Genomic DNA, 14,870 nt, shown 5'->3' on the forward strand with positions numbered 1-14,870 from the left:
ATTACAGGGTGGCACCTGTGGTTCAGTGGGTAGGGCGCAGGCCCTATATACCGAGGGTGGCAGGTTCAAACCCGGCCCCGGCCAAATTGCAACAACAACAAAATAGCCTAGCGTTGTGGTGGGCTCCTGTAGTCTCAGCTACTTGGGAGGCTGAGGTGAGAGAATTGTCTAAGCCCTGGAGTTGGAGGTTGCTGTGAGCTGTGACACCACAGCACTCTACCTCAAGTGAGACAGTCTCTACCAAAAAAAAAAAAAAAGTATTACAGTCTCCCCACTGCCTAAACGGGTGCCTGGCTCATAGTAGAGACTCAATAAATATTTCCCAAGTGAATGATACAATTTTTTTTTTTTTGGTTGCAGTTTTTGGCCAGGGTTGGGTTTGAACCTGCCACCTCCAGCATATGGGGCCTGCGCCCTACTCCTTTGAGCCACAGGCACTGCCCCTGCAATTTTTTTTTTTTTTTTTTACAAACTTCATCTTGCTATGTAGTCCCATGCAATAGTTGGGACATACTGAAAAATGGTTGTTTATCTAAAATTCTAAAGTTAACTGAACATCTTGTACTTTTTTCTGGCAATCCTACCCCCAGGAGACATTTGGCAATATCTAGAGACATGTTTGATTATCATGATTGGGGTTGGTGGTACTTGGAAAATCATTGTTTATCTAAAATTCCAAGTTAACTTAACATCTTGTACTTTTTTTCTGGCAATCCTACCCAAAGGAGACATTTGGCAATATCTAGAGACATTTTTGATTATCACGATTGGGGTTGGTGGTACTACAAGCATCTAGTGTGGAGGCCAGGAATACTGCTAAACATTTTATAATGCATAGGACAGGCAGTGCAAGGCAACGAATTATCTGATCCAAAATGTAAATAGTGTGGAGGCTGAGAAACCCTGAACTAGATAGCCAAGAATTTTTGGGGTCCCTAGTAGACAAGCGCCTAGAATTTGTTCATCTTCTGTTGGAAAGGAAGCACATGGGGAAGGCTCCGGGGGGGCTGGAGACTTGGCTTTAAAACCCGGGATGAAACAGAGCCAGAGCACCTATTTGTAGCAAGTAAAAAAATCATTTGTGGTTCATCTGAAATTCAAATTTAACTGAGAATCTTGTGTTTTTTTGGCATGATGTCGAAAAGGTTGCCCGTGACAGCCACGGTGGACGTCAGAGCGCTCCAAAGGTCTAAGTGAGCCTGGGCCGCGCAGCCGCCTTCCACGAATCCGACGCGGAACATCTTCCGGCTGCCGGAACGAGGGGCGGGTGCAGCAGGCCGGAAGCGGCCCGGGGCTGCGGCGTCCTTCTCCCGGGGCAACGGCTCGGACAGGAAGTGGTAGCCGCAGCCGCCCCTGTGCGCCTGCGCGGGGCCGCCGGCTGCTGAGGTGGAGCTGGGTCTGGAGGCCGAGCTGGGCGCCGGGAGGAGTGCAGGAGAGCCGCTGGGGTGGCCGGGCCGCCAGCGAGGCCGGAATGGCGGCACCGCTCGGTTCACGCCGGGGAGCCGGGGCTGCCGGCCGGCGCTGCTTGGTGCTGCTGTGGCCCGTGCTGCTGGTGCTGCTGCGGGCGCGGCCGGCGGGGGCCCTGGTGGAGGGGCTCTACTGCGGCACGCGGGACTGCTACGAGGTGCTGGGCGTGAGCCGCTCGGCCGGCAAGGCGGAGATCGCGCGGGCCTACCGCCAGCTGGCGCGCCGCTACCACCCGGACCGCTACCGGCCCGAGCCCGGCGCCGAGGGCCCCGGCCGGACGCCGCAGAGCGCCGAGGAGGCTTTCCTGCTGGTGGCGACCGCCTACGAGACTCTCAAGGTGAGGCCTGTGGGCGCCCCTGGGCTTGGAGGACCCCTCGCCGCGCTTTCGGCCCCGGGACTGCGGAGCGAGGTCCTCCGTGACCCCGGCGCCGCGCGCGGTGGCCACTACGACCTTTAGGGCTCGCGTTTCCCACGTGGCGCTGGGAGAGAGCCCAGATGGCCCGCTGTCAGCCAGCCCTCTTCCTCCTTTTTGTGACAGTGTTATGCAAAGCTGTGGTCGTCTTAAACTTTTGTGAAAACATTTGAATAACGTGCAGTTTATACTCGCGAAGCAGATTTTTTGCTATTATCGTAATAGAATCTGGTGTAGGATTCAGGAATCGTCTCAAATATTGAGAGGCTGTGATCACATCAGTGTGGTGGGACAGAAATTTTGTTTCTGGGGATAGTATTAATGATGGCGTTTAGTTGAGGTTTGAGGAACTTGAAAAACACGACGAAGAACAGTGAAAAACTTGCAAGAAGACCGGATGTTTGACTGTTGGTTCTGACAACTGTTATGACCTTGGGTAGTGACTTAATATGCTAGAATAGCGGTTTCTATATATGCACTCTCGCAGGGTTATTATGGGATTAAATGCTAAGTGTGCGAAGATTCATCTGTAAATAGGTGATTGATCACTTGCAGTAATAAGACTCTGAGAATTTCTAGTAGGAAATATTTTGTGATTATGTTTTCACGTCCCACTTGAGAAAGGTTTTATTGAGACCTGTGGGCATGAGGATGGGAAATTTCTGCTACTGCTCAAGCAAACCTTATAAGAAATAACATCATTCCTGATGGCTTCAAGGCCCCATCATATGGTGGTTGTAAGATTTCTTTCTAATCTTTTGTTTTCGTTTATAATTTTTTTTATAATCTTTTGTTTCTGAGGCAAAGTTATCCATGTTGCTGTATCGCCCACTTTTAATGACTGTGCTTGGAGTGGTTATACTGTAATTTAACCACCGACGGTTTCTCCACATTAGCTTTCTAGAGTTGAAAATACTGAGTAAGGGAATCTAATTACTTAATTCATACTTTCCAGAGCAGTTTGGATAATTTGGAATCATAAAATGAGCGTAACTAGTTCGTTAAATTTTCACTAGCGTTAGTGAGATTATAGTTTTATTGACAATTAACTGATGTATGGGTAGGGAACTGGGAAAGTGTGTACTAAGCCCAGAGGGCTTTGTTTCCTGTTTGCTATTTAGGGTAAAGAGTGATTGAGAAAACACTTCAGAAGAATGACAAGGACTTCTGTCCATCCAGGGCACCCCAGTACATGAAGTCCCAATCTGTGTTTTTTGCTGTTGGCCAGAAGCCTTGCTGGTAGTCCTCCAAAGCCCTGGTAGTGCATAACTGGGCCCTATACAGATGGAGAACTTCCAGAAGAGAGGACAGCTGAAATGCTGCCAGCTGTTGCCTTCTGGGCTTTATGGGATTGGAGATGAGTAGGTTAGGCATGAGAATGGTGAACATGTTTGGTAAGAACTTTGAAGATAAGTTGCCAAGATGAGGGGGGGTAGAAATAGAGCCAGCTAAGAGAAATTCTTCCTTAGAGGGATCCCAGGACTCTAAACATTCTCGCTATTTTTTGAAGAGATAAATTCTGTGGACTGATGTGGTGGGTGGTTGTCTCTAAAATTTTCTACCCCTAATGTTTACCTCTGATTTATCAGCTAACAAAAAGCCAGATAAAATAATTTGTCTGCTCGTGAACAAGGAACTTTTAGGAGTTAAAGACTAATGTGTCTGGAGAACGTAGCCCTTGTACTCTTAACTCTTGACAGGTTTGTGATAGCTACAAATACCTCGAAATAGAAATGGAGTTGTACTGATGGAGCAGGGAGTGAGGGGAGTATTCTGTAAGACCCCCAGACTCCCTCCCTCACACTGTATTTATTGTGGAAGTTATCCAAGAGAGAAAAGGGATGTCTGGGGATAGTTTGGACCTTTGAAAATCAGATTTAGCAGAACTCTATGAAAAATCCCATTTTAAATTTATAGAAATGGACCTGGATTCAGCTTCCCAGTGGAGCACCTCTAGGAACTGTTGACCTCATTGCAGATGCCCTTTCCTGAAAAAGGACTTTGACTTGCTCTGTGTGGGAAAATTATTGAAAACAAACAGGGTGGTTTGATTTTATTTCTGTCACAATGCAGAATTATGAGGAAATTGCTAAAGAATATTATTTGTGGGTAAAGCAGAGGTACAGTGAACTGGGGTCATTCAATTTGGAAGGCTGACAATTCCCCCGTTGAGGCAGTGGGGATGTAACTACTGTTTTGCTTTGGTTGTCTCCTTAGGCTGTAGAGAGGGCTTGTAAAGTGGCCTTTCCTAAGAGCAGGTCAGATAAATAGTGGAGAAGCTGAGTTCGGGATGAAGAAGCTACCTATCTCTGAATGCTGATAATCAATGGGAACTGTATTTATGTAAAACATCAGTGGATTTATGACTCTGAGTTTATGTTGGTCAAAGAAATGCTCATTTGAGAGAGTTTTTTTTAATTGTCATTATAAAATAACTACACTAACATGATTTAGAAACAGTTGGTAAGACAAGAAGATATGACACTTGGTGGTTACTATTTTAGCAACAAAAGATTCTACTTGGGCACAGAGAGGTTGAGGAAAACTGGAAAAAGAAGGAAGGGTAATCTTGGAAGAAAAAGGCAGATGGTTGGATGTTTCCGTGTTTCCACCAAGTTGTGCCTAGTTCATAGTCCCAAACTTATAATTCCAGATCTCAGCAGGACTGCAGATCATTGTAATTTCACACACTGCTTTATACATTAAGGCAATGCACTAGTATTTAGTGTGTTTGGCTGTTGGGGATTCAGGGACTTCATGGACTTTGGAAGTTGAGTAAGTGGACACTCACTCTGCCAAGACTGGATCTTCTGAGGTAGAACAATCTCGTCCCGTTTATGTGTTTTTCACGTGGCTATAGCACTTATCACACTGCCCTGTAAATACTGAGTAGCCTTTCCCCTCTCCACTAAACCGTGCTCCTTGTTTTTTCTGTGTATATCCGTAGCACCTAGCACAGTGTCTGGCACATTACTCATGCTAATAAAAACTCGTATCTACAGACAGATTCAGATAGAATGGAAAGTGCAAGTGGATTCCTGGCATTCTGACGTTGTTCTTTGCCCCCTACTTTGCTACTTAACAGTTATTAATTGTAATTTTAGAGTGGTATAGATAAGACAATTGGATGGTTATAAATGAAAACTTCCAATGTGAGAGAAAAATTACACTTCTATTCTTAATGTTCTGGAGGTTTTTAATGGACAATAACTGTTTTGGAACGCAGATAAAAGTTGGATGAAATTGATGAAATGTGAGAAATTGCATGGAAATAAGCAGATGAGAGAAAAACTAGAAAGGCTGAACTTAGAAAAACTGTGAATGATAGAAAATGGGAAAGTATGGGCGGCGCCTGTGCTCAGTGGGTAGGGTGCCGGCCCCTTATTCCAAGGGTAGCGGGTTCAAACCTGGCTGTGGCCAAACTGCAACAAAAAAATAGCCGGGCATTGTGGCAGGCGCCTGTAGTCCCAGCTACTCTGGAGGCTGAGGCAAGAGAATCGCCTCAGCCCAGGAGTTGGAGGTTGCTGTGAGCTGTGACGCCATGGCACTCTACCTAGGGTGACAAAGTGAGACTCTGTCTCTATTAAAAAAAGAAAAGAAAATGGGAAAGTTTGGAATTCAACAGCACTTTGCAAGATCTCAAGTGAGAACATAGAAGAGGTCTTAGGAATATTGCTGGCCTGAAGGTTATCTGATAGGGTGAAGGAATATGTAGAGAGACTTGTTTCCTTTTAATTGGTCTGATTGATATGGTAGGGCTTTAGCATTTAGGAAGATTTTTGGTGAAAGGGATTCTGAACTCCTTGCCCTGTTATAATACTGTTTATTGTTCATTCTTTAGTATATTCTGTTAATCCTTCCTTTAACAGACGCTGACATAGGTGCTGGGAGGAGACTGTGACAGTGGAAAAGACACAGTTCCTGCTTTTAAGCTTCTGATATAATAAGGGAGACAGATACTTATTGTTTGGTTATTATTTATTTAAGTTATGTAATAAAAGCATATGCAGATTATATTGCAGCACTGATAGGAAGCAATTATGTCTTCTTGGACAAGAAAAGAATGTACTCTTTGAGCTGATTTAGAACAAAGACATCAAGGTTGACAGTGAAGGGACATTTCTGGTAGAGGAAAACTTGATCAGAGAAACATGGAGTCACGAGGATGCAAGACTTGTCCTGGGAAGGAGAGGGAGTTTGATGAGTAACGAGAATTTTCTCCACCAATGTTTACTTTTATCATATTTCTCCCAAGGACTCTTTCTTTTGGGAGAAACAATTAACTGCACGTATTAATATTTTTATCTATTTATTTATTTATTTATTTATTTTGAGACAGAGCCTCAAGCTATCCCTCTGGGTAGACTGCTGTAGCATCACAGCTCACAGCAACCTCCAACTCCTGGGCTCAAGTGAGTCTCTTGCCTCAGCCTCCCAAGTATCTGGGACCACAGGTGCCCACCACAATGCCCGGCTATTTTTTGGTTACAGCTGTCATTGTTGTTTGGTGGGCCCCGGCTGGATTCGAACCCACCACCTTGGGTGTACATGGCTGGCGCCTTAGCCACTTGAGCCACAGGCACCGAGCCATTTTTATTTTTATTTTTTTGAATATCATCCAGATTTTAGTTAGTAATTCATGATAATTGAGGTATTCATAAAACTATTACCGTGGATGATGCATAACTTTCATTTCATGTGCCAACTCCAGTCAGTCTTGACTATTGGGAACACTTGTGAGGGTTTTGAGACTTTTGCTGGGTTTAGTGGGAGATTTGTCCATGGGTCCAGAAGAAGGATATGGTAGCATATGTGTCACACTTACTGTTTCTGCTATGAACACATTACTCATTCCTTAACTTCAGCTGTTGCTCCCTACTTATGGCTGAGGTTGATTCTACTCCAGATGTATTTGATTCTGGTGCTGTGACTACCTGACAGATAGATAGTATTTTACTGTATTTCCATGTTCATCTTCTGGAAACTCATTCCTCTTTTGTATCTTGAGAATCTTTGTTCATTTCCCACTCCTTTTGCTTAATCTTGCTTCTTTTAAAGCTACACTATCATTTTTCTTCCTTCTTCGCTGTTTATTGTTTTCTCATCTTCCTTTCATTCAAGTTATTTATAGACTGACATGTACCTGCACTGTTTTTTTTTTTTCTTTTTTTGAGACAGAGTCTCACTCTGTTGCTTGGGCTAGAGTACAGTGGCATCATAGCTCACTGAAACCTCAAACTCCTGGGCTCAAGGGATCCTCCTATCTCAGCCTCCCAAGTAGCTGGAACCACAGGTGTGTGGTACCATAGCCAGCTAATTTTAAAGTCTGTTGCTATATTGCCTATGCCAGTCTCAAACTTCCGGCCTCAAGTGATCCTCCTACCAGTGCCTCCTAAAGTGCTGGGAGACAGATATGAACCACAGTACCTAGCTTGGAACTGTTCTCTTTTAGGTGAACAATGACTCTCTTGATCACCAGATCTGACAGCTGCAGCTGTTCTCCTTTCCTTCGTAGTGGAACTCTTGTGGCAGGGGATATTGTTGACCAGTTAGTTTTGTAGGGTGTTCTTTCCTAAATTCCTGGTTGGTAATCCTTTCCTGTTGATCCTGTCCTTCTAGGCATTTACATTCAGTCTTTAGAGTCTTTGTCTGCCTGTACCTTAAACATTGCTTTGCCATGGAGTTCTGTCCTTTGTGTACTCTTCTTTTTAGTTTTCTAAGCCCTTCCTTACAAAACTCAACTATATCCTTGACTTTGGCCACTGCTTTCAAGCCAGCAACTCTAAAACCTGCATGTTCTCCAGGCTCATATTTTTTTTTGAGATAGAGACTTTGTCATCCTCTTTAGAGTGCTGTAACATCATAGCTCACAGCAAATTCAAATTCTTGGGCTCAAGCAATCCTCTTGCCTCAGCCTTCTAAGTAGGTGGGACTACAGACTGGCTAGTTTTTCTATTTTTAGTAGAGACAGGGTCTTGCTGTTGCTTAGGCTGGTCTTAAACCCTTGAGCTCAAGCAATCTACACCCCTTAGCCTCCTAGAGTGCTAGGATTATAGGGGTGAGCCACTCGTCTGGCCAGGAACCAATATCTTTTTTTTTTTGACACAGAGTCTTACTTTGTCGCCCTCTGTGGAGCGTTGTGGTGTCACAGCTCACAGCAACCTCAAACTCTTGGGCTCAGGCTCAGGGCCTGTAGCTCAAATGGCTAAGGCGCCAACCACATACACCTGAGCTGGTAGGTTCGAATCCAGCCTGGGCTGCCAAACAACAATGACAGCTGCAACCAAAAAATAGCTGGGTGTTGTGGTGGGTGCCTGTAGTCTCAGCTACTTGGGAGGCGGAGGCAAGAGAATCACTTGAGCCCAGGAGTTGGAGGTTACTGTGAGCTATGATGCAACGGCACTCTACCCAGGGGGACAGCTTGAGGCTGTCTCAAAAAAATAAAAAAACAAAAAACTTTGGCTCAAGTGATTCTCTTGCCTCAGCCTCCTGAATAGCTGGGACTACAGGAGCCCGCCACAACACCCAGCTATTATTTTTTTTTTTTTTTTTAGAGACAGGGTCTTGCTCTGGCTCAGGCTGGTCTCAGACCCATGAGCTCAGGCAATCCACTTGCCTTGGCCTCCCAGAGTGCTGGGATTACAGGCGTGAGCCACTGCATCTGGCCTCAGGAACCAGTATTCTTAAAAGTAGTTCAGAAGAGAAAAAAGCCACACATTTGTAGTCAGATAGGGAATACTGAAATGCCTGTAAAACTGGCCAATGTCTGCAAGACAATCAGTTGCATTCTATTGAACATAATTTGTCTTTCTGTGAACAGGAATTATTTGCACTATTTCCAGTTTTCTACAAGTTATTTTTGGCTCTGCAGAAAGTAGGTTAGTAAATGGCAGACACAGGTGCTATCCTATAGGAATAGATAACTCTTGGAGGCTCCAGGAATTGAAAGGATATCTAGTAATTTTTTTTTCCCCCTGTTTAAAAGTTGCCCACAGTTTTTTCCTGCATCTTCTCGAAACTTGCTGTCCTCTTCCTGTGTTCTTTATCTTGGTGAGTAACATGGACCACACAGTTAACTGTAATTAGAAGCTTCAGTGTCATGTTCGGTATCTCCTCTGATTCTTGTGTACCACTTTAAATATCAAGTTCTATGTGTTCCTTTTCTTAGCTGCTAAACTCTGTTTCTCCCTCATCCCATTTTTCACAATACTACTAGAGTTGTCTTTCATAAATATATACTTCTAAACAGTGGTATTATTCTCATAGTTGAAAACATTTGGTTTTTGAATAGCATAGATAACAGCCTAACTCTTCGGCATGGCATGCAAGATCCAGAGCAGTTCTTTTCCAGATTTATCTTCCTATCTACATTTACTACTTCTTTGTTCCTAAATCTCCCCATTGCTCATGTTTTACTGAATCTATTATATCCTTTGCTGCTTCTGTACCTTTTTTGTTTTGTTTTCTTTCTTTCTTTTTTTTGAGACAGAGTCTCTCCCTGTCGCCCTGGGTAGAGTGCTGTGGCATCAAAATAGCTCATAGCAACCTCAAACTCTTGGGCTGAAGCGATCCTCCTGCCTTAATGTCCGAGTAGCTGGGACTACCAGCACCCACCGCGACACCCTGCTAGTTTTTCTATTTATTTATTTTTTGTAGTAGAAATGGGTCTCACTCTTCCTAAGGTTGGTCTTGAACTCCTGAGCTCAGACAATCCACCCACCTCAGACTCTCAGAATGCTAAGATTACAGGCATGTGCCACTGTGCCCACTGCTGCTTCTGAACCTTGACACTTGCTGTCCTCCTTGCCTGGACCATATACCTTACTTGCCTTTCAAGATCCAGTGCTCCTTTCAGCTCTCTGTGAATCCCCTTGCCAGGTCCCAGGCAGTGTTAGTCTGTTATTCTTTAGCACATTTATTGTGCTTTTCTTGCTTCTTTTCTAAATGGGAGAGTTTTTGAGGCCAAAACCTTGTTTTATAGGTCGTCTTATTTTTTTTTTTTTGAGACAGAGCCTCAAGCTGTCCCCCTGGGTAGAGTGCTGTGGCATAGCTCACAGCAACCTCCAACTCCTGGGCTCAAGCTAGTCTTCTGCCTCCGCCTCCTAAGTTGCTGAGCCACAACACCTGGCTATTTTTTTTTCAGTTGCAGCCATCGTTGTTGTTTGGTGGGCCCGGGCTGGATTCGAACCTGCCAGCTCAGGTGTATGTGGCTGGCACCGAGCCAGGTCTTTTTTTTTTTTTTAATCCTCTTTTGTGTTCAACACAAGGCTTAAGGCTCTGTATCATTATTAGCTGTTCTGAAAATGACTAAGATTTTTAAAAGGGCAAGTGACCAAGTAGATGGTTATAGTATTCGTTGAAACACAGGGGAACAGATTTGGTTTTGGACATGTTGAATTTGAGATATTTCTGTTAACATTTAGAAAATGTTGACAACATAATTTAAAATAAGCAGGAAAAACAGATGTACATGTTGCCAGTATATAGGTAACACCACAGATGAAGGACCTTGTTGAGACTACCTGCTGGATGAGAAGAGAGAACATATGACAAGATATTTGCACTAGTGACTAGTGGGCAGGGAACAAGAAAAGAAATGAAACTGATAGCAGTTAATTTTCTTCTGTGGCCCAGTGAGTAGGGCGCCGGCCCCATATACCAAGGGTAGCGGGTTCGACCGCTGGCCCCAGCTGAACTGCAACCAAAACACAGTGGGCTGTTGTGGTGGGCACCTGTAGTCCCAGCTACTCAGGAGGCTGAGGCAAGAGAATCACCTAAGCCCAGGAATTGGAGGTTGCTGTGAGCTGTGTGACGCCACAGCACTCTACTGAGGGTGATAAAGTGAGACTCTGTCTCTATAAAAAAAAAAAAAAAAAAAGAAAGAAAAAGGAAAATTTTCGTCCTCTTTAGTAGGATTAACAGTCCAGAAAAAAATTTAGAGGACCAGAGATTTTATTTTTTTGAAAGATCATTTGTGTATGTGTGTGGGTATATGTTTCTTCTAAGAATAAGATTAATACTTTTTTTTAAAGAATACAGTATTTCTATATTTTCAAGTATTATTGAGTCCTGGCCCTTACCATCTGAATGGTTTCTATACTTTGTATAATAGAAATTTTTAGATGTAAATCTGGCTACAATATCAAATTATTGCAATTTATGTTTATTGAGATCAAACAATTCATGATTTCCTTGAAAGGCAAGAGCATGATACATTTTTGCCTCTGGGGAGGGGGATGATCCTTTTCATAAGAGAAGGAAGATTCGGGGCTTTCTTTCCTTGCAGGTTTCCTATTGTTCACTTTTTTTGATCTAGATACTGGTGGTTGTGTTCCAGTCCTCCTGCATGTGCCCAAGAGGATTGGGAGTGGAGTGGACACCAGCAGAAGTGCCATTTATTCCTAGAGATTAGAAACAAGGAGCTTATTGCCCTGCTTGTCAAGGCTCAGGACAGAGAGGAGGAAGAAACGAGTATAAAGGTTTTGGTTTTGGAAAGAAGTTGGAATCTCCACACTCTGGGACCTTAAGCTCCACAAAATTCCTGAAAGAAAAAGTACTACCTTATTGAAAGGTAAGATAATTAAACTGTTTTAAGGTTTAAGCTATTTTAGCCAAAGTGGCATATTTTCATAAACTATGAATTCAATCAGTCATTTCTCCTAAGCTGAAGTTTTTATAACATAATCGCTCATCCACCCTGGGGGAGAGATGTATATAGTGAGGAAAAACCTTTATAAAACTCACTCATTTTTGAAATGGTAGTTACCACATGCCAGGCACTGTGCTAGACCTTGGATATACAGAAGTTAATGAGTCACCCTACCTATATTCTGGAAATTTTCATTCAAGGAAAAGAAAAAAACCGATGATTACAATGTGATAAGTGCTATAAAAAACAGGTGCTAGGTATAATGGTGTGGTCTAACTCTGAGGCAGTAACATTTATGTCCTAAAGGATTAATGGAAGCTCATGAGTTTGGAAGAGAGAAATGGGCTTCAAGTTAGAGAGAATCACATGTTCAAAAATGTAGACATGAAAAAGCATGTTGTATTGGAAGAACACACTAAATTCTGGACATTGCTATCTGAATGTTTGCTGTGAGTACGAGTGGAGAGTGATAGAGATGTTACTAGGTTTGGGCCTGTGTGGAGGCCTGGTAGCATGCAAAGGAGTTTTCACTTTGGCTATGGGGAAGTATTGGAGATAAAAAACAAAAAATTGTGGGGCTACCATAGTTCCACGATGAATAGGAGAAAAAAATAAATATGTTGTTAAAATAAGAATGTACCTTAGCTCTCTAATTGAGTCCCAGAAAGATGCTCCTTCTTATTCTGTCTTTTCTTTGCTAATATTCCTGGTATCTTCTTGTTCTTACTAGGTTGATTCTAATCTTTGTAGGTTACTAAAGAGTAGGATTTTGGGCTCGGCGCCTGTGGCTCAAGTGGCTAAGGTGCCAGCCACATACACCTAAGGCGGCGGGTTCAAATCCAGCCTGGGCCTGCCAAACAACAATGATGGCTGCAACCAAAAAAAAAATAGCCAGTCAGGCGTTGTGGTGGGTGCCTGTGGTCCCAGCTACTTGGGAGGTGGAGGCAGGAGACTCGCTTGAGCCCAGGAGTTGGAGGTTGCTGTGAGCTGTGATGCCAGGGCACTCTACCCAGGGGGACAGCTTGAGGCTCTGTCTCAAAAAAAAAAGAGTAGGATTTTGACTTGAGCTACTGAGAATGCCTAACTTTTACCAATTTGTGCTGACCTTGGAATACTTTGTAAAGTGTGTGCATGCCTCAGACTAAAGATCAATTTATTTATTTTAGAGAGAAAGCGATAAGTCCTAGAGTGAAGATTGAATAAATTGAATAAATGCTGTAACCAGGAAGTAGCCAACTTTCTAGCCTCTAATTGTGACCAAGATAGGGTCATAAACTTGGGACCCCAAGGAAAAGAAAACCATCCAAAGAGAAGTCTGACATGACTGGGAGACCTTTCGCAGGAGTTAGGTGGTATGAAGACTCATGAGGTGGCCCTGAATAGACCGCACAGCAGTGATTCTCAACCTTCCTAATGCTGCAACCCTGTAATATAGTTTCTGTGTGTCGAGACCCACAGGTTGAGAACCGCTGCCCCACAGGCTCTGTTTGCAGTGGAGAGGCCAAACACAAAGTATAGATTTTGGAGTTACTTGTGTTGGAGCATTAATTGACCATCCTGTTAAAAAAGGTTAGGACTCGGTGAAGTCACAAATCTAGAACCCAGTCAGAAGGTGGTGATCCTGGTGGAAGATCTGGGTGAAATGATTTGAAGAGGAATATCTGCATTCTATGGAATGTGACCTTCACTAAGATAAGAGAACAAAAAAGAAAAGGAAGCCTTTGGACACATGATGCCCACACACCAGATTTCAGTGACACTCAAGAGACCTTGCTGTATGAGTCAACCAGGGGGAGCACAGACTGCCAGGGCACAGGGCTCAGCACAGACAGTGATGCTAGGGGATTTCAGCATCTGGAGTCAGTGTGGCGTTTAGTTTCAAAACTACATGAATCTAGTTAGAGCAAAAAGAATCATATTGGAAGAAATGCATTCGAAAGGCATTTGTTGAGATAGGGAGGCTGAATTAAAAGTCAGGAATTTTAGGCTCAAAATAGGGCATTTCTATAAAATTAGCCCAAAGGCAAAAAGTAGAGGGAGAATGGAAAACTTCTCAAAGCGTTATCTGGAAGCACTCAAAATGAGACCTGGAGAGACACGGACTTTAGTCTTCAGGACTACACATATGATCTCTGTAAAGTTTTACACTTTCTAGGTTGGAAGTTCTGGAGTATGATGATGATCTAAAGAAGAAATAATGGATTGACAGTAGAGGCATGTGGCAATGAATTTGAAAATAATATCAGCCTGAGCTCACTCCTCTGTATATAGTGAGCAGTTCTCATATTGATGCTCTATATAGTGCCATGAAATAATCTTTAAATATATTCACATCTAATCAAACCAGATACTAGTTTATATATTGGTGAGAAGTAAAAAGTATTTTGGATGTAGAACTGTTTCTGAGAATGTTCTCAGATTCCAATTTTTTTTTTTTTTTAAAAAGACAAATTTCACCAGGCTGGAGTGGGACAGCCACTGCAGCCTCAAACTCCTGGGCTTACACAGTTCTCTTGCCTCAGTCTCCCAAGTAGGGAAGAATACAGGTACCTGCCACCATGCCTGACTAATCAAAAAAATATTTTTTATAGAGATGGGGGTCTCACTATGTTGCCGAGGCTGCTGGAACTTCTGGCCTCAAATGATCTTCCTGCCTCGGTCTCCCCAAGTGCTACTGGGTGTGAGCCACTGTGCCTACCCAGATTCAAAAAAAAAAATTTTTTTTTTTAGACTAAGTCTCACTTTGTTGCTCTTGATACAGTGCCATGGCGTTAGCTCATAGCAACCTCAGACTTTAGGGCTCAAGTGATTCTCTTGCTTCAGCCTCCCAAATAGCTGGGACTATAGGTGCCTGCCACAATAGCCACTACTTTTAGAGATGGGGTCTGGCTCTGGCTCAGGCTGGTCTGGAGCCTGTGAGCTCAGGACAATCCACCTGCCTTGGCCTTCCAGAGTTTAGGGATTACAGGTGTGAGCCACCACGCCCAGCAAGATTTAAAATTTTTAATAGAAAATACATAGTGATTTGAATAGGTACAAGGAAGATTTTGTCATTAGCAAACTTCTTATTTTAAATCTAAGAAAGTACATATTGAAGGATTCAGAAAGATGCCCTGAACAGACCTTAGAGCATCTGTTTGCAGTAGCAAGGAACTCATTTTAGATTTTGCAGTGCCTTTAGCTAAGAATCTGTAACTTTATGACTGTTGAATAATTCAACCTAATGGAAACTCGCTGAGTTAAAAAGTTAATAAGTTAAAAGACTTATTTTCGTAAGGGTTTCTGTTGTACTCACATATAGAGAATAAAGAATTGTTTTGGTCTTAGTTTTTTTTTTTTTTT

General features: G+C 43.2%; 1 protein-coding gene across 1 annotated transcript in view; it reads left to right on the forward strand.

Annotated features, from left to right (window-relative positions):
• Positions 1-1,360: 1,360 nt before the first annotated feature.
• LOC100946688 (dnaJ homolog subfamily C member 25) overlaps positions 1,361-14,870 on the forward strand; it is a 22,584-nt gene continuing 9,074 nt past the window's right edge. The window contains exon 1 of the mRNA XM_003785220.3: positions 1,361-1,804. Within this exon, the coding sequence (XP_003785268.1) occupies positions 1,472-1,804 (333 nt within the window). The 5' untranslated portion in view covers positions 1,361-1,471. The remainder of the gene's footprint in view (positions 1,805-14,870) is intronic.

The sequence above is a fragment of the Otolemur garnettii genome, unplaced genomic scaffold, assembly GCF_000181295.1.
Source record: "Otolemur garnettii isolate 467f Iridium unplaced genomic scaffold, OtoGar3 scaffold00014, whole genome shotgun sequence".
NCBI classification, from domain to species: Eukaryota; Metazoa; Chordata; class Mammalia; order Primates; family Galagidae; genus Otolemur; species Otolemur garnettii.